A 20,622-nucleotide genomic window follows, 5' to 3' on the forward strand; every position below is an offset into this window, starting at 1 on the left:
GTGTGTGTGTGCGTGTGTGCGTGTGTGTGTGTGTGTGTGTGTGAGCCTAAAAACTTGTGAAGCATCATCGTAAATTGGATTGAGATCTCCATGAGTGCCATCATATGAACAAATGAGTAAGTTGCTCTCTGTGGGAGAGCAGGAAGATTGTGTTTTGAGAGAAAAAAGCCTTATGGAGAATAGTATTATATTTAGTGATTTGCTGAGAGAACGAGTGACTGGGAGAGCTTGAGAGAGAGCGAGAAAGAGAGAGAGAAAGAGAAAGAGAGAGATGTTTTTTTAGAGAGATTGTGTTAAGAGAGGGGAACACAATTGAGTTTGGTCTGCAGGACTTCCTGAGGTAGTGACTGGTCATGGGAAAGAGAAAGAGAGAGAGAGAGAGGTGAAGAAAGAGGTAGGGGGAAGGGGAAAACTCTGTTTTCATAATACTATTTCAGGCCATGCCTTCTGACGGAAACACCAATCTAAGTTGTTCAACTCTTTTGCTGATCCGTGTACAGATATAAGAGAGGCCCAAGTTTGCCCACTGGACCATTCTTAACTCCACACAAAAAAAGATCATTTTTAGCCCTTCCGTTCATGAGTGGTCGTCATAGACTCGTGTAAGGATGTACGTAGTGAAACAGAGTGTGGACGTAGATACTTTGTTCTTGGTTTGTTTACTTCTCTGAGCAAAAGCAGTGGGGCCACACGGAGGGGAAGCAGGGGTTCATTATAGACCTATATCCTATAGACTGCCTATATCCACGTCCTTGTAGGAGGGCCCGTTGATTGGTATTTGGCCCGTTGATTGGTATTGGGCCCGTTGATTGGTATTGGGCCCGTTGATTGGTATTGGGCCCGTTGATTGGTATTGGGCCCGTTGATTGGTATTGGGCCTGTTGATTGGTATTGCGCCCGTTGATTGGTATGGGCCCGTTGATTGGTATTAGATCCATTGATTATTAGTAGTCCGTTATCAATTTCCACATATGTGAATGTTGATTGGGCTGTTCATTTCAGATTTCTATTGATGTTAATGTTCCTTTCTCAGCTATTCAGTTTGGTGATTATGTATGTAAAGGCTATGGGTCCGTCCATGCCAGTTCATGTTGATTGATTACAGTACCGTCACATGACACTGGATAATCTCTATGTTGCCTATAACGTGAGACGGAATGCTCATCTCAACTCTTCCCAGGTTGCCCCTCGCCAAGCGGTCATTGAGTAGCACCCACTGCAGTTCCCACGGTAACCTGTCCCAGATGTCGGTCACCTCTGGGGACTTCCTGGGGACCGACGAGGTGGAGAGCCCGGTCAACACACGGCCCGCCAAGATCTCTGAGAGACGGTCCAACAGCAGCACCGACATCCAAGGTAGTCTAGTGGTAGCCTCGTCATTTATGGAGAAGTACATGATGAGGGCTTGATCCTATAATACAGGTTAATAAACAACAAGAGGAAGGAATGAAAACACTCATTTTACATTTAAAGCGTACATGAGATAGAGATCAAATCCAAATCAGATCATATTTGTCGCATGCTTCGTAAACGACAGGTGTAAACTTACAGTGAAATGCTTACTTACGGGATCTTCCCAACAATGCAGAGAGAAAGAAAATAGAGAAATAGTAGAAAAGTAATAATAAATACACAATGAGTAGTGGTAACTTGACTTTATACGCAGAGTACCAGTACCGTGTCCATGTGCAGCGGTACGAGGTAAATTAGGTAGATATGTACACATAACTTGGGTGAGCGAGAGATAGAGATAGTGTGTGTGTTGTTGGTGTGAGTGAGTCTGGAAGCCTCCAGGTTGATCCAGTCCTCTTCTGACTGTCTGTCATTCAGTGAAAAACACACACCTTCACACACTCATTCACACGCACTCAGATCAGCTCATGACACTGATAGACTCATCTCACTCTTCACTGCAGGCCAAATTAAGACTTAACCCCAAATATTTTTTTAGTCGGCAAAACTTCCACATGTCATAATCAGTGGTAGATGTTGAATTCCTTTTACAGTTTGGTAATCTCTATCTTCTTCATGTCCAGGACCTCATAGGCATTGAGAAAAAAATACATGTTTTGAATGTAAAATGATTGCTTACATAATCAACAAATTCATGATAAATAATTTTTGTTTGTATTCGTTTGATGTGTACAGAGGTCTATGGGATGATGATATCCTTTTGTGATTATCAAGTGTTTCCATGGAAACCACTTGATACTGAATGAATGTGTCCTCTATCCCACACATAACCCACTCATTATGCCTTTATCAATGAGGATGCAATTAGCCAGCCTAGTCCATGTTTCCTTGACTGAATTTGAATGAACTGAATTTCTGAATAGCTACATTCATGCATTCATTTTGTTTAAAATGTTTCAATAACTAAATGTAAAAGATTTTCAGTTATGAATGATTGGATAAATGCAAATGTATTGGAAGAGTACAGTAACAGATGCAGAATGAGTATTTCCTATTGTGTGTTCCAGCTCTGAGGATCCAGGGCCCGTTCCGACCCTGGGGAACGGGTAGCCAGGGCGGGGGGATGTGCAGTGACTCGGAGAGCGCCGGAGGCAGCAGCGAGTCCAGATCCATGGACTCCCCCACTGCCAGCCCAGGTGAGGCCCTATCTCTCCACCCACCTCCTTCCTATATACCCTTTCTAGCCCAGGGCCATAACTCCACACAACCTTCTATCCATTGGCTTAGCAGCCACCTTCCAAACACCTGGCACCAATCAGCACCGCCCCCTGTCTGCCTTAGCTTTCATCACCTGTTGAAAGGAATTGATTGATGGTTGTTATGTCAAAGCAGCCACCCTCCTAGACGTGACAGAGACAGACTTAAAATTAAATTACCAGAGACAGACAGACTGACAGTGGGACCATGCCTGAGTCCTGAAGGTGTCTCTATAATACCCTGGACGTGATCTACAGGCTGTGTAAATAACAGTGACATTTTCTGGAGTTTTGGGTTATTCTGGTGTTGTTTTGTGTTGATTATCTAATAGTGTTACGATGTGTTTCCTTCAAATTAATGATAGTGTTACAATCATGCTATAATCATACAAAACAAGTGTTCCAGAGTGAGATGTTTTATTTAACTAGTTATTGTTCATTTAACTGGATTAAGCAATCTGACTCGTTAGCACCTTTGGACTCATACAAATCTGGAATGATTGGAATGAGAGTTTGCTATCTAGTCAGTCCTATATTTCCAAAGTGCCCCAATGTCTGGAGAAATGTGGGGAATGTGGCCTATCACTTGTCTGACGTTGGCCTCTAGTCCAAGCCATTATCAGAACAGTAAGGGATCAACCAGAAGGATTGCTGTGAAGCACCCATAATGACTCGTGGGTGGTCCCCTGTTGGTCCTCTGACCTCTTGCCATTGGAGGGTCCTGTGTTATAATAGCTGGACACTCTTTGACAGCCACTCAGTTCATACCAAGCCAGGCTTGAAGATATTGCTAGAAAGGAGCCGACATTCTGAGATAACCTAAAACCAAGGATCTACTAATAAATATAATATATAATAATATAATATGTGCCATTTAGCAGACGCTTTCATCCAAAACGACCTACAGTCATGCGTGCGTACTGCATACAATTGATATTATTACTAGACCAGGCCTCATTTAGACAGTGGACTGTAGTACTGAGTAGCTAGACAGTTGTATCGAGAAGTTACTATGAGAATATGTCGTGCGTTCACTGCCTCCTGCTTAGGTGACTTCAAGAGGAGACTACCCAGAACCCCCTCCACGGGGACCATGTCGTCAGCTGATGACCTGGACGAGAGAGAGCCGCCCTCGCCATCAGACAACGGTGAGTCAGATAGTTCATTCATTTGATATGTTTCTATATGCTTGCTTTGGCAAAGGGAAGTTCAGGGAAGGTGTGTGTCTTCAGCAGAGGTAGGCTAGCAGTTAGAGCATTAGCCCAGTAAATGTTGCTATTTTGAATATCCATGGTGAACAAATCTACCGATGTGCCCTTGAGCTAGGCACTTAACCCTTATTGCTCCAGGGTCGCTGTTGATAATGGCAGACACTGGCCGCGACCTCACTCTCTGAGGGTGTCTCAGGGAGAGTTGGGGTATGCAAAAAAAAAAAAAAACATTTTCAATTGCAAACATACGTAGAAGAGATCTTCTTTCTAAAACGCTATATATCCATTTTCAGAAATGTGGGAAGTTAGCTTTTATTGTTAAAAGATCTTATGAATGAGATTGGTGTGTTTTTTCACGATCTAATTAATCATGTTATGGGGTTGTTTAAAAACAGACATATTTGTTTGAAATATATCATTGATGGTTTCATTTCAGAGAGACAAGTAATCATGCTTTTTTGCTAAATGCTAAATATCCGCCTCACTCAGGGAAATATGTCGCACCGCTAGGTTTTACACAGTCAAATGTCACAAATAACTATATTTTTTATACATTTATTTTTACCTTTATTTAACTAGGCAAGAACAAAATCTTATTTTTTTCAGTTAAGAACAAAATCTTATTTTCAATGATGGTCTAGGAACAGTGGGTTAACTGCCTTGTTCAGGGGCAGAACAACAGATTTTTACCTTGTCAGCTCAGGATTTGATTTTGCAACCTTTCGGTTACTAGTCCAACGTTCTAACCACTAGGCTACCTTCCACCCCCAGTAACTGATATATTTGTGTAATCAACAGAAAAAACTATGAATCAATACAGTACTAGATCTGTATGTGAAACATTTACAGTGCCTTCGGAAAGTAGTCATACCCCTTGACTTATTCCATATTTTGTTGTGTTACAGCGGGAATTCAAAATTGATTAAATATATGTTTTGTTCTCACCCATCTACACACAATACCCAATAATGACAAAGTGAAAACATGTTTTCAGAAATTTGTGCAACTTTATTGAAAATAAAATACAGACATATCACATTTACATAAGTATCCACACCCCTGAGTCAAATCATGTTAGAATCACAATTTGCAACGATTACAGCTGCGAGTCTTTCTGAGTAAGTGGCGGCATGTAGTCCAGCGGTGAAGAGCGTTGGGCCATGGCCTCCTGAGTGGTGCAGCAGTCTAAGGCCGTGCATCGTAATGCTAGAGGCGTCACTATAGACCTGGGTTCAATTCCAGCCTGTGTTGCAGCCAGACACGACCTGGAGACCCATGAGGCGGCGCACAATTGGCAGAGTGTTGTCCGGGTTAGGGGAGGGTTTTTCCGTCCGGGATGTCCTTGTCCTATCTCGCTCTAGCAACACCTGTGGTGGGCAGGGGGCATCCACGCCGACACGGTTGCCAGTTGGACGGTGTTTCCTCCGACACATTGGTGTGGCTTGCTCCGTGTTAAGCAAAAAGTGTGTCAAGCAGCGGCACAGCTTGGCAGGGTCGTGTTTTGGAGGAAACATGGCTCTCGACCTTCACCTATCCCTAGTCTGTACGGGTGTTGGAGTGATGGGACAAGGCTGTAACTATCAATTGGATATCACAAAATTGGGAAGAAAAAGGGGTCAAAATGACCAAAAAAATAAAACAGCATTTGGCCAGTGACTGAAAGGTTGCTTGTTTGAATACCTGAGCCGTCTAGATGAAAAATCTGTCGATGCGCCCTAAAGCAAGGCACTTAACCCTAATTGCTCCTGTAAGCCGCTCTGAATAAGAATGTCTGCTAAATGTAAGTCTCTAAGAGCTTTGCACACCTAGATTATACAATTATTATTAAAAAATTCTTCAAGCTATGTCAAGTTGTTTGTTGATCATTGCTAGACAAACATTTTAAAGTCTTGCCATAGATTTTCAATCCAATTGAAGTCAAAACTGTCATCTTGGTAAGCAACTCGAGTGTAGATTTGGCCTTGTGTTTTAAGTTATTGTCCTGCTAAAAGGGGAATTTGTCTCCCAGTGTCTGTTGGAAAGGATTTTAACTGTGCTTAGCTTTATTCCTTTTCTTTTTATCCTAAAAAACTACCCAAGTCCTTGCCGATGACAAGCATACCTATACCATGATGCAGCCACCCCTGGGTTCAAAATATGGAGAGTGGTACTCAGTGTTATGTTGTATTGGATTTGCCTCAAACATAACACTTTGTGTTCAGGACATGAAGTACTTTGCCACATTTTTAGCATTTTTTATTTAGTGCCTTATTGCAAACAGGATGCATGTTTTGGAAATGTTTTATTCTGTACAGGCTTCCTTCCTTCTTTTCATTCTGTCATTTAGGTTAGTATTGTAGAGTAACTACAATGTTGATCCATCCTTAGTTTTCTCCTATCACAGCCATTAAACTGTTTCAAAATCACCATTGGCCTCATGGTGAAATCCCTGAGCGGTTTCCTTCTTCTCTGGCAACTGAGTTAGGAAGGACTCCTTATCTTTGTAGTGGGTGTATATGTAGTCGGTGTATACTGGGTTGATACACCACCCAAACTGTTATTAATAGCTTCACTGTGCTCAAATGGATATTCAAAGTCTGTTTTTTTTTTACCCATCTACCAATAGGTGCCCTTCTTTGTGAGGCATTGGAAAACCTCCCTGGTCTTTGTGGTTAAATCTGTTTGAAATTCACTGCTCGACTGAGGGACCTTACAAATAATTGTATGTGTGGTGTACAAAAATCATGTTAAACACTATTATTGTACACAGAGTGAGTCCATGCAACTTATTATGTGACTTGTTTAGCATATTTTTACTCCTGAACTTATTTAGGCTTGCTATAACAAAGGGATTGAATACTTATTGACTCAAGACATTTCAGCTTTTAATTTTTTATTAATTTGTTTACATTTCTAAAAACATAATTCCACTTTGACATTATGTGGTATTGTGTGTAGGCCAGTGCCACAAAATCTCAATCTAATCAACAAAATGTGGAAAAAGTCAAAGGGTGTGAATACTTTCTAAAGGTACTGTACATTTTACATTTTAGTAATTTAGCAGATGCTCTTATCTAGAGCGACTTACATTTAGTGTATTCATCTTAAGATAGGTGTTACAACCACATATCACAGTCAAACATACAGTATACAAACTTCCATTCCAGCTAAATAATGGAGTTTTGCATAAGCACCCACCAAAATTATGATTATTATTAATATTACACTCACTGAGCAAAACAACATTTGGACCAACTACAGAACAGACCAATAATACTTTCTTTCCCTCCTCTCCGTCTCTTCTCTCCCTCAGGTCTGAGTGAGATGCTGATAGAGACAGCCAGTTCCCCAGGTCCGTTCCGTAACACCCAGATGTCCAAGGCAGCCCAGACACACAAGCTGAGGAAGCTGAGAGCCCTGTCCAAGTGCAGAGAATGTGATAGTCTGGTGGTCTTCCATGGGGCTGAGTGTGAGGAGGTGAGTGCTGTGGTTCTCAATCGGGGGTTCTCTACCCCGGAAGTACCTGGCCTATCCACAGGGGGAATTGGAAAGACTCTTAAGACCATAGGCCTAATGATCAGTGGAACATGAGGGGGTACTTCAGCTAGAGCAAAATGTGATTTTGTGTACAGTAAGAAACCACATACGACATACTGGCGCTGAAGAACATGGCTAACGTTTTACATTCTCCCAACCAATTGTGCTACATTCTCCCAACCAACTTATTTTTAAACTTATTGTGTACATAATGTTGCTGCTACCGTCTCTTATGGCCGAAAATAACTTCTGGACATCAGAAAAGCGATTACTAACCGCGGACTGGAAGAAACTTTTTCCTTTAATGAGTCCGACGAGAAGGATATCCTGCTTTCACTGGAACAGGCCCAGATTCACGCCTTTTACATGAAGAAAAGATGCCGGAAAAGGGGACACAGATCGGGGATCCTTCTGAGAATCCGGAGGCGAGCGAGTAAACTCCCAATGCCCAATCCATTCTTCTTGCTAACGTGCAATCATTGGAAATTAAAATTGATGACCTACCATTAAGATTATGCTACCAACGGGACATTAAAAACTGTAACATCTTATGTTTCACCAAGACGTGGCTGAACGAAAGATACGGACAATATAGAGCTAGCCGGATTTTCCATGCAGAACAGAGACAGAACCGGCAGAACAGAGACACTACCTCTGGTAAGACGAGGGGTGGGGGTGTGTGTCTTTTTGTAAATAACAGCTAGTGTGCGATGTCTAATAAGGGGTCTTAAGGTATTGCTCGCCTGAGGTAGAGTACATTATGATAAGCTGCAGACCTCATTGTCTTCCAAGAGAGTTCTCGTCTGAATTATTTGAAGCTGTCTATTTACCACCACAAAACGAAGCTGGCACTAAGACTGCTCTCAACCAACTCGATAAGGCCATAACCTGTTAAATCTATGGGGGCGCTATTTCATTTTTGGATAAAAAGACGTGCCCGTTTTAAGCGCAATATTTTGTCATAAAAAGATGCTCGACTATGCATATAATTGATAGCTTTGGAAAGAAAACACTCTGACGTTTCCAGAACTGCAAAGATATTGTCTGTGAGTGCCCCAGAACAGATGCTACAGGCAAACCAAGATGAAACTTCAACCAGGAAATGAGCAGGATTTTTGAGGCTCTGTTTTTCATTGTCTCCTTATATGGCTGTGAATGCGCAAGGAATAAGCCTGCCCTATCTATCGTTCCCCAAGGTGTCTGCAGCATTGTGACGTATTTGTAGGCATATCATTGGAAGATTGACCATAAGAGACTACATTTGCCAGGTGTCTGCCCGGTGTCCTGCGTGGAAATTGGTGTGCAAAACTCAGCTGCTGGTATTTTTCCATGGGATTCTGAGACGAAAGCAGGCTTCCACGAACGGCATATCAATGAAGAGATGTGAAAAAACACCTTGAGGATTGATACTAAACAACGTTTGCCATGTTTCGGTCGATATTATGGAGTTCCTTTTGAAAAAAGTTTGACGTTTTGGTGACTGAATTTTCGGTTCGTTTCGGTAGCCAAATGTGATGTACAAAACGGAGCGATTTCTCCTACACAAAGAATCTTTCAGAAAAAACTGAACATTTGCTATGTAACTGAGAGTCTCCTCATTGAAAACATCCGAAGTTCTTCAAAGGTAAATGATTTTATTTGATTGGTTTTCTGGTTTTTGTGAAAATGTTGCGTGCTAAATGCTACGCTAAATGCTATGCTAGCTATCAAAACACTTACACAAATGCTTGATTTGCTATGGTTCAAAAGCATATTTTGAAAATCTGAGATGACAGTGTTGTTAAGAAAAGGCTAAGCTTGAGAGCAGGCATATTTATTTCATTTCATTTGCGATTTTTAGAAATCGTTAACGTTGCGTTATGGTAATGAGCCTGAGGCTGTATTCACGATCCCGGATATGGGATGGGTAAGTTCAAGAAGATAAGCAAAGAAGAAAATGCTCACCCATAAGCGGCGCTTCTAGTGGCCGGGAACTTTATTGCAGGTAAACTAAAATCAGCTTTACCAAGTTTTTTTTTATGTGCAAAGAAAAAAATCCTAGACCATCTTTACTCCACACACAGAGATACATACAAAGTAGTGGTCGACCGATTAATCGGAATGGCTGATTAATTAGGGCCGATTTCAAGTTTTCATAACAATCGGAAATCTATATTTTTGGACACCGTTTTTTTTACACCTTTATTTAACTAGGCAAGTCAGTTAAGAACACATTCTTATTTTCAATGACGGCTTAGGAACGGTGCGTTAACTGCCTTGTTCAGGGGTAGAACGACAGATTTTTACCTTGTCAGCTCAGGGATTAAATCTTGCAACCTTACAGTTAACCAATGCTTTAACCACCTGCCTTACATTGCACTCCACGAGGAGCCTGCCGGTTATGCAAATGCAGTAAGAAGCCAAGGTAAGTTGTTTGCTAGCATTAAACTTATCTTATAAAAAACAATCAATCAGTCAATCATAATCACTAGTTAACTACATATGGTTGATGATATTACTAGTTTATCTAGCGTGTCCTGTGTTGCATATAATAAGATGCGGTGCGCATTCATGAAAAAGGAATGTCATTGCTCCAACGTGTACCTAAGCATAAACATCAATGCCTTTCTTAAAATCAATACACAGGTATATATTTTTAAACCTGCATATTTAGTTAATATCGCCTGTTAACATGAATTTCTTTTAACTAGGGAAATTGTGTCACTTCTCTTGCAACAGAGTCAGGGTATATGCAGCAGTTTGGGCCGTCTGGCTTGTTGCGAACTGTGTGAAGACTATTTCTTTCTAACAAAGACAGCTAATTACACCAAACTGGGGATGATTTAACAATCGTTGACGACTGTACCTAACCATAAACATCAATGCCTTTCTTAAAATCAATACACAGAAGTACATATTTTTAAACATGCATATTTAGCTAAAAGAAATCCAGGTTAGCAGGCAATATTAACCAGGTGAAATTGTGTCACTTATGCAACAGTTTGGGCCGCCTGGCTCGTTGCGAACTAATTTGCCAGAGTTTTACGTAATTATGACAAAACATTGAAGCTTGTGCAATGTAACAGGAATATTTAGACTTATGGATGCCACCCGTTAGATAAAATACAGAGCGGTTCCGTATTTCACTGAAAGAATAAAAGTTTTGTTTTCGAAATTATAGTTTCCGGATTCTACCATATTAATGACCTAAGGCTCGTATTTCTGTGTGTTATTATGTTATAATTAAGTCTATGATTTGATAGAGCAGTCTGACAGAGCGTTGGTAGACACCAACAGGCTCGTAAGCATTCATTCAAACAGACTTTTGTGCGTTTTGCCAGCAGCTCTTCGCAATGCTTCAAGCATTGCACTGTTTATGACTTCAAGCCTATCAACTCCCGAGATTAGTCTGGTGTAACCGATGTGAAATGGCTAGCTAGTTAGCGGGGTGCGCACTAATAGCATTTCAAACGTCACTCTCTCTGAGACTAGGAGTAGTTTTTCCCCTTGCTCTGCATGGTGGCTGTTGTTGATGTGTTCCTGGTTCGAACCCAGGGAGGAGCGAGGAGAGGAACGAAAGCTATACTGTTACACTGGCAATACTAAAGTGCCTATAAGAACATCCAATAGTCAAAGGTATATGAAATACAAATCGTATAGAGAGAAATAGTCCTATAAATTCCTATAATAACTACAACCTAAAACATCTTACATGGGAATATTGAAGACTCAAGTTTAAAGGAACCACCAGCTTTCATATGTTCTCATGTTCTGAGCAAGGAACTTAAACGTCAGCTTTTTTACATGGCACATATTGCACTTTTACTTTCTTCTCCAACACTTTGTTTTTGCATTATTTAAACTAAATTGAACATGTTGCAGTATTTATTTGTGACTAAATTGATTTTATTGATGTATTGTATTAAGTTAAAATAAAAGTGTTCATTGTTCATTCGGTATTGTTGTAATTGTCATTATTACAAACATATATATAAAAATTGGCCGATTAATTGGTATCGTTTTTTTTTGGTCCTCCAGTAATCGATATCGGTGTTGAAAAATTGGTCGACCTCTATTACCTATACATAGTCACTTCGCCCCCACCTACATGTATAGATTACGTCAACTAGCCTGTACCCCCGCACAGTGACTCGGTACCGGTGCCCCCTGTATATAGCCTCGTTATTGTTATTCTTATTGTGTTACTTTTTATTTGAACCTACTTGGTAAATAGTTTCTTCTTCTTGAACTACACTGTTGGTTAAGGGCTTGTAAGTAAAGTGTACACTTGTTGTATTCGGCGCACCAATAGGAAAGAGGTTGTAGATGACAAGTAGCCACACAGGGGCTGAATGGGAGTCCACAGAGCATCAGTTGTCATTTAGAGTGACCTCTCCATCATCCCGCGCTAGGTATTTGGACTAAAAGGGAATGTGCAGCGGAAACCAAAGACCTTTTGTTACCCTCTGGGAGCCTGTACGATCCTCTTGTTAGAATGTTCTCCCAGCTCTGCTTATTTTAGATAGTGTTGCATTACATATTTATGGAAACATTCATATTTGGATACATTGGAACAGGACAGTGAAAGATGGTTACTTGAGGGGAATGGTTATTTAGACGATTATGTAACACTGTGGTCCTGTGTGGCTCTGTGAGAGTGGGGTACTAGCAACATCAAGGTCGTGGGACCAATTCCCACAGGGATCACATACACTTACTGAAATATATGCACTCACTGCTAAGTGGCATATATATACAGTATTATTGCTAGCTGACATGGATATTCACTCTTTGACTCCTCTACTGTTTCCCAGTGCTCCCTGGCCTGCCATAAGAAGTGTTTGGAGACACTGGCCATCCAGTGTGGTCATAAGAAACTCCAGGGTAGACTGCACCTCTTTGGTGTTGACTTCACCCAGGCAGCTAGGAACAACCCAGACGGTATTCCTTTCATCATCAGGAAGTGTACCTCGGAGATTGAGAATAGAGCGCTGGACATCAAGGTAACATTATGCTAGCTTTTTGAAGTAAGATTATGTAGCCTAGCTATATAGTATAGCTAATATTCTCTATTGTTTTAGACATCCACCCCAGTTAGAAAAATATATATATCTCAGGATAAAATGGGCTGCTGTGTTGTCTTGGTTGTCCAGGGGATCTATCGTGTGAATGGGGCCAAGTCTCGTGTGGAGAAGCTCTGTCAGGCATTTGAGAACGGCAAGGACCTGGTGGAGCTGTCTGACCTTTACCCCCATGACATCAGCAACGTACTTAAACTTTACCTGAGACAGGTGGGTTTCACACACACACACACACAATTCTTCAGGACAAGATATTTGCTGGTTACAGAGTACATCAGACAGACCATACACTAGCCCAATAATATTTACTTATCTACCTTCTCTTCATTCATTGCTAGTTTATACTCCCAAATGCTTATCTCTTTGTCTCCAGTCCTGTCTGTTGTATATTTGTCTTCATATTTTTGTCATTCCAGTTTAAAATTAACTTCCATGTTTATTTTCTCTCCCTGCAGCTTCCAGAGCCTCTCATCCTGTTCCGTTTCTACAACGACTTCATCGGCCTGGCCAAGGAGAGCCAGAACATCATCGTGGACGAGGTGGAGGCATCCAGGGTCAGCCCCGCCTCCCTGACCCCTCCACAGGTCAGCGTGGAGCTCAACCGGGTCCTCTTCAAGATCAAAGACCTCCTGAGACAGCTGCCTCAGGCCCACTACAAGACCCTGCAGTTCCTCATCCAACACCTGCACAGGTACCGAATCTATTCATAGAATATAAATGAGTTAACCAGCGCTCACAACTCTGACTTTCACCTAAATCATTTATTGATTTCAATGGGACACTGAGTTAAGTCAGCGGATCTCAAGGCAGAATACAACTATAAATACACATACACAACTTAAAACCCACACATCGCACAAAGTAACAACAAAAAACTGCAACAGCAGTAACAATGAACAAGAAGTCCACCTTCATATTTCATCCTTCCTCACCCCTGTAGGGTGACCGAGCAGGCGGAGGAGAACAAGATGACAGCCAGTAACCTAGGCATCATCTTTGGCCCCACGCTAATCAAACCAAGACAGACGGACGCGGAGGTGTCCCTGTCCTCCCTGGTGGACTACCCCTACCAGGCACTCATCGTGGAGCTCCTCATCAGACACTATCAGATGATCTTTGATGCCCCCCTCAGCCCTCTGCCACGGCCCCAGGGCCCACCAGGCCCCTCTGGGGAGGGCTCTCCTCTGAAGGGTCAGGACGCTAACCCTTGCCTCACCCCTCAGGAGAAGGAGCAGCTTCTCAGCAGACACTCCAAGTCTCTAGTAGACATTAAGGAGGTGAGTGACTTGTCTGATCCCATATTAAAATAGAAGTCAATGGAAATGTGATTAACCTCAGCACTGACTACAATACATAACATGGCCAAAAGTATGTGGACACCTGCTCGTCGAACATCTCATTCCAAAATCATGGGCATTAATACGGAGTTGGTCCCCACTTTGCTGCTATAACAGCCTCCACTCTTCTAGGAACGCTTTCAACTAGATGTTGGAACATTGCTGTGGGGACTTGCTTCCATTCAGCCACAAGAGCATTAGTGAGGTCGGGCACTGATTTTGGGTGATTAGACCTGGCTTGCAGTCGGCGTTCCAATTCATTCCAAAGGTGGGGTTGAGATCAGGGCTCTGCAGGCCAGTCAAGTTCTTCCACAATGATCTCGAAAAACAATTTCTGTATGGACCTCGCTTTGTGAACGGGGACATTGTCATGCTGAAACAGGAAAGGTCATGCAGAAACAGGAAAGGTCCTTCCCCAAACTGTTGCCACAAAGTTGGAAGCAGAGAATCGTCTAGAACGTCATTATATGCTGTAGCGTATAGATTTTTCTTCGGGGCCTTACATGAACCATGAAAAACAGCCCCAGACCATTATTCCACTTCCACTTGGCACTATGCATTCGGGCAGGTATCGTTCTCCTGGCATCAGCCAAACCCAGATCCGTTCATCGGACTGCCGGATAGTGAAGGGGGATTCATCACTCCAGAGAACGCATTTCCACAGCTCCAGAGTCCTATTGCGGCGAGCTTTACACCACTCCAGCCGATGCTTTGCATTGCACATGGTGATCTTAGGCTTGTGTGCGGAAAGGAAACCCCTTTCATGAAGCTCCAGACAAACAGTTAGAGTGCTGACGTTGCTTCAGGAGGCAGTTTGGAACTAGTGAGTGTCGCAACCGAGGACAGACGATTTACGCACTTCAGCATTCCGCTGTCCTGTTCTGTGAGCTTGCGTGGCCTACAACTTTGTGGCTGAACCATTATTGCTTCTTGATGTTTCTACTTCACAATAACAGCACTTATAATCAACCGGGGCAGCTCTAGCAGGGCAGACAATTGACGAACTGACTTCTTGGAAAGGTGGCATCCTATGACGGTGCCACATTGAAAGTAACTGAGCTCTTCAGTACCGGCCATTCTATTGCCAATGTTTGTCTATGGAGATTGCATGACTGTGTGCTCGATTTTATACACCTGTCAGCAAATGGTATAGCTGAAATAGCCAAATCCACTAATTTGAAGGGTTGTCGACATACTTTTGTCCATGTAGTGTGCCTCACCATCCATATGTTACGGATCTAGCTACTACTACTGACTGAAACAGTAATGATTACTGACTCTCTCTCTCGCCCCCACCCCCCTCTCTTTCTCTCCTTTGTGTTTTCCCTCTCTGCCCATCTGTTTCCTGTCCTCTGTCCATTGCAGCAGAGCTCTAAAGTGTATAAGCGTCATTCCTCCGTAATCCCCTCCACCCATTTAATGGACGAGGTCAGAGAGGGGAAACCCAGGCCTGATGGGAGGGACTATGCACCTGGTCAGTATTACCCCACTATAGCTGGACACACTGGGCCCATAGATACACTGTATACTATATACTTTATTACTGACGTGTCTCCTCTTTACTCTGTAGTAGTGGACGAGGACTCAGAGAAACTGAACGGGCTCCTGTCTGGCAGCGTCCCTGAGGTACAGAGAGCAGAGGGAGAGAGGGACAGGGGGGAGAGGGGTCTTACCCGGGCCCGCCACACCACTTCCCGGGTCCACCTCCGCCACCCCCGCTCCAAGCTTGTCTCCCGACCCATGAGCATGCCTGCCGAACGCCTCCTGAACCCCGCCCACGGCGTGGATGAGAGGAATGCCAGGAATACCGCAGACCTGGACAGCGAGGACGTTACTGGGAGCGCCGGGAGCATTGCGCGGGACCAGTCAATTGAGGAGGTGTCGGAGGACGAGAAGCCAAAGTCGAGGGCGAGCAGCCACTATCGGAGCACGTTCATCGACACAGGGACGTTACGTAGGACTTGGGACAAACAGTACAAGCATTATGACATCACCCCCAGGACAGCTAAGATCATTACCAACCTGCCTACAGCAGACAAAGAGGTGGAGGACTCGGCCACAAGCCTCTCCACTTCTGTACCATCATCCTCTTCCATCTACCCCAACAGACCCTACACCATCGCAGTGAGGCCGGGCAGGACTCTGAAAAGGGAGGAGAACGTGTGCGAGTACAGCTCTGTGCCCACTGCATTCAGACCCCCCCGGACTCTACAGCCACCGCCTGGAACCTTCTACAAACCCCCCTCGGGGAGCAAGGACAAAGTGTTAGGGGACGCGCCACAAAAGAAGCGTGCCGAGGCAGCTAACAGCGCAGAGGAGGAAGAACAGGAGGACGATGATGATGAAGATGAGGAGGAGGAGGAAGAGGAAATGGGTCTGGAGGTCTCTGTAGACGAGCCCTCTGTGGATGAAGACAATATGGATGAGGACACCGAGGCTCCGCAGCAGGCTGCAGGCTCCTCTCTGTCCCTGCCCCAATCCCCCAGCTCCAGCCCTGAGGACCTCAGTGACGAGACCAAGCCCGTGTACCAGAGACTACGGGCCAGACGCTTGCAGGAGTTCGAGCATCGCGAGGCCCATTTTGTATGACCATATTCATCGCCATTACTCACAGGTCGTCATTATAATTAATCAAGAGTCATTTTCCTTCCATGATTAGGATTGAAATGGTCAAATCTGTATAATATGTGCCATATTGTATAAGAAGAAGAAGAAAAAAAACTTCAAATCATTTCATGAACTGTGAAGAAAAATGACCCACAGGAAGTGTTATATACATTAATATATTCCTTGTTATCTTTTTTGGAGTTCCGCAGTTGGTGCTGGAAGGAACTGTTATACTGCAGGTCCCCAAAATGAAGACAGGATGCACTTAGTTAACTACATAACAGTGGCTGTATTATAAGTCACTACACCTATTCTAGGTTTCTGTAAAAGGTCTGTATAAAGAAAGCCACATAATCAAAACCGTGCTTCCAGTACCAATCACTACAAATGTTAAAGAAATAGTTAATTTCCCAAAAGTTAAATCCATCATTGTCGATTTGTATGTACAGTATTTTTAACATACGGCTCAATACAAAGTAATGCCAGGATAGCATGTTTTTCTCTCTTTTAAACTGTGCAATTACTTTTTATTAAAGAAATATCATACTGTATCTGTTGTATAAAGTTTTGGTACACTGTATTTGTATGTTTATATGCCAAAAAAATATTATTTCAACAACTGTTACAGTATAGTGTGTATCGCCACTTTATCAAAACTGAATTTGACGCACTTACTTAATCCAGTTATTTTAATCACAGTTATTTTATGCATTACACATTTCAACTTTTTTTTGTAATGCAGTATTTTGTATACAGTATTACTTTTGTATACCTTTGTATACAGTCATTTGAAAAGTTACAATGTTTAATATAAAACTGCATGTGTTGCTCGTTCAACGTGGACGAATTAACTCTTATTTATCTTTGACTTGATTGACACTTAGGCATTATATATGGACAGTGTCTGTATGTAAGTCAATGGAGATATGCTACAAAGCCACACTTCAACCAAACATCAACCTGCTCCTTTTAGATGTTTACCTGGAAGGTAACAACCTAACAACTCAACTGAAAAACATTGAATAAAATAATTAGAGGTCAGTCAGGTCGTTTCTGGCCTTTGGCAAAGAAGTCACAATATTATGATGGGCCAAAGCTGTTCTCTTTTTGAAAGTACTATTCAGTTCAGTCAGTACTGATCAGATATTTTAATCATATCAATTATACTCTCACTTTGTACAGGTTATAAGTACCAGTAAGTGCTACATTCATGTAAATGGTATATCCGTCTATATTTTATAAATATTATCTATAAGGGTCTTTGCAGATTGTCTCCAATGTATTAAATCCCCTTCATTGTACAAACAGGTACATACGAACATACACCTTTTTGTAATTTATTAAATATAGTTGACAACTTACAAACACGTTTCTGTAATCTTTTGTATTCTCACACCTACAGTATAGATAGTTGATAAACCCGATTTTGGAGGTCAATTCCTAGTTGATGTGAATAAATGGAGCGTAAGAGGGAGACACCATAACATGTCGACCCTATTTTTTCCCCCATAACCTTCAATAAAATGATCCCTCTCTTTCTCGGGTGGTTGTCAGGTCATTCAGGTCTCTGTGAAAATGGATGAGCGGTGTTAGCAGGCTCTGAGGCATTGAGAAAGAAGATTAAATCAATCAGATTAACTATTCGCTGGGTCTGTAGTTACTAAAGGAACTGCGTGGTTAGCTGTTAGCACCAGACATGGGACACACAACGCAACGTCCTGGGTTACTTTATACTCACTACTAGATGGTACTCCACGGTTCTATTCCTCTGAAGTAAGTGGTCTTTCATGTTTGTTGAGGTGTCCTATATAGTTGTTTTACTAGTCTGTTCATTCATGTGTAATAACTACGCTTGCTAGGACAGCCTATGTTGTGGTTGTAGGCTACACTGGCAAAATCTGTATGCTCCTGGGAATTCTTAAAGCAACCAAATCCCATCGTCAACATCTCAACCTTGTTGCTAACAGCATGCGCATATGTCTATTTATTAACAAACACATTTGGTCAGAAGAGGGGAATACATCTTGGTACAACACCAGTTGAGGATTTTACATTGTGCATAACATATTGCAATGTAACTACTACTGGCGGCAGGTAACGTTCGCGTAGCAATTAAGAGCGTTGGGCCACATAACGAAAGATCGCTGGTTAGAATCCCTGAGCGAACTCGATGAAAGATCTGCCGATGTGCCCTTGAGTAAGGCATTTATCCCTAATTGCTCCCGTAAATCGCTCTGGATTTTTAGAGCGTCTGCTAAATGACTAAAATGTAATTGTACTAGTCGTACTACCAGTAAATGTAACTACCAGTAGTGCTACCAGTAAATGTAACTACTAGTAGTGCGACCAGTAAATGTAATTACTAGTAGTGCTACCAGTAAATGTAATTACTAGTAGTGCTACCAGTAAATGTAACTACCAGTAGTGCTACCAGTAAATGTAACTACCAGTAGTGCTACCAGTAAATGTAACTACTAGTAGTGCTACCAGTAAATGTAACTACTAGTAGTGCTACCAGTAAATGTAACTACCAGTAGTGCTACCAGTAAAAGTAACTACCAGTAGTGCTACCAGTAAATGTAACTACTAGTAGTACTACCAGTAACTATAGTTTTAAGTGACAGAATGCATCCTTTAATTGCAGTCTTCCTGTGATTTCCTGGGTTCCCCTGAGGCCACAGAGATGGAGTTGTCAATCAGTCTGTACATGTGCCATACATCATAGTGAGGTTGTTGACCCTAAAAAGTAGCTTTGATTACTGCACCTGTGGCAGCACATACTCACACTAATTGAGTTAGGCACTGTACTTACAATAGTAGCAGTACTCTGACACTGCAACGGCATCATTTTTATTCAGCTTAACCAGCAGGATGTTTACTAGTTCAGACTATGTGCAATTTATTTATTTGAGATATCTGACAACTAGAGGTTGACAGAACAGCACCATTAATCAGTCAGATTTTCAAAAGGCTGAATTGTTACATTATTACAGTAATCCATTCTGCAAGTAGTCAGTCCACTGGGAGTAGTGGCCATTATGTGTGCGTTATTATGTCATCACATGACATAAACAGCTCAGCCAATGAGAGTTGTTCTTCCCTCCCTATTGTTATATACTGATTGGCATGACCTAGAAAAGCGCTTTGCCCTTCCCACCCTCCCTCCCCGTGTGATACACTTGTCTACTTCAATCAGTATCAAAACACTCTGGAACTAGGAGTAGCCCAGCATGCTTCTCAGCGCATGGAAGGATTACTTCCTGTTCTGAGGTCCTAGAATCACATGAAACTAGAACTGTTCTACCTGTATGATATTCAGTGAGAAACAGATTGTTTAAGGATTTGGAAATGTGTTAATTATGTCAGCGTTGTGAGGTGGTTAGGAGGTGGATGAGGTATGGTTGTGAGGTGGTTGTGTGATGGCTGTGTGATGGTTGTTTCCAGGTCTGTGCCCTGGTGTTGACTCCTACGAGGGGTGAAGAGGAGGATCATGGGTACGGACAGTCAAGTCCGATTGCTGCTGTGGAAGAACTGGACCCTTCGCAAGAGACAGAAGGTTAAACAAACACACTTCTGATGATTGTCTATCTCAATCTAGCACATCTTTCGTTTTGAAGACACTTCCATCACCTTCTGTGAAATTATTTGCAAGCACTGTGTGTCACTGAATTCTAAGAGCTACTTTGCCCCTTAGGGCCACCGTGCTAAAACAGAACCGAAATGTAGGATTTAAAATCTACGTATTGAGAATGCCACACTATTTAAATAGAAAATAGATCCACCCTGTCATTGACTGGTTCTGGATAGAGTCTCAGACCTGTCATCGTGTTAGTAGCCTAAAGGTCGTGAGAGGACAATCACATGAGGATGATGCCTCTGAGGGCTGCTGGGTGACAGGAGGTTGTTACACAGGTCTGGAGCCCTGCTTAGCTTAGCAGCCCGGCCCGTCGTGTTTAGATTGCTGTGTTTAGCTCAGTCGCTCATGATCACGTCTCACATCGTGCCAACTGCATACTGTAACTAAACTAATGAAGCTTGGCCCAATTTTAACTAACACACACGCATACACACACACACGCGCACACACACACACACACACACACACAAGCCAAACGACGGGAGTCAACTTTGTGTTGTGGACATTCAGATCTCTTTGTGCTTCATTAACAAACTAAAGCCACACTCCTTCATTTATGCATACCCTCAAAACAATTGTACGCAC

At 42.5% G+C, this 20,622-nt stretch overlaps 2 protein-coding genes across 5 annotated transcripts in view; both read left to right on the forward strand.

Moving 5' to 3' along the window:
• Positions 1–17,935, forward strand: part of arhgap29a (Rho GTPase activating protein 29a) — a 73,146-nt gene extending 55,211 nt beyond the window's left edge. For 3 of the 4 annotated variants that reach the window (XM_064949197.1, XM_064949200.1, XM_064949201.1), the window contains 10 exons: positions 1,181–1,356; positions 2,481–2,609; positions 3,719–3,817; positions 7,173–7,336; positions 12,190–12,378; positions 12,529–12,666; positions 12,912–13,147; positions 13,397–13,733; positions 15,159–15,267; positions 15,364–17,935. In XM_064949197.1, coding sequence (XP_064805269.1) covers positions 1,181–1,356; positions 2,481–2,609; positions 3,719–3,817; positions 7,173–7,336; positions 12,190–12,378; positions 12,529–12,666; positions 12,912–13,147; positions 13,397–13,733; positions 15,159–15,267; positions 15,364–16,382 — 2,596 coding nt within the window. In that variant the 3' untranslated portion in view covers positions 16,383–17,935. The remainder of the gene's footprint in view (positions 1–1,180; positions 1,357–2,480; positions 2,610–3,718; positions 3,818–7,172; positions 7,337–12,189; positions 12,379–12,528; positions 12,667–12,911; positions 13,148–13,396; positions 13,734–15,158; positions 15,268–15,363) is intronic. The other variant, XM_064949199.1, reaches the window with a different exon arrangement.
• A 156-nt stretch (positions 17,936–18,091) lies between these two features.
• LOC135522692 (retinal-specific phospholipid-transporting ATPase ABCA4-like) overlaps positions 18,092–20,622 on the forward strand; it is a 49,361-nt gene continuing 46,830 nt past the window's right edge. The window contains exons 1-2 of the mRNA XM_064949202.1: positions 18,092–18,173; positions 19,845–19,956. Of these exons, the coding sequence (XP_064805274.1) occupies positions 19,891–19,956 (66 nt within the window). The 5' untranslated portion in view covers positions 18,092–18,173; positions 19,845–19,890. The remainder of the gene's footprint in view (positions 18,174–19,844; positions 19,957–20,622) is intronic.

This window comes from Oncorhynchus masou, chromosome 30 (assembly GCF_036934945.1).
Source record: "Oncorhynchus masou masou isolate Uvic2021 chromosome 30, UVic_Omas_1.1, whole genome shotgun sequence".
Taxonomy (NCBI): domain Eukaryota; kingdom Metazoa; phylum Chordata; class Actinopteri; order Salmoniformes; family Salmonidae; genus Oncorhynchus; species Oncorhynchus masou.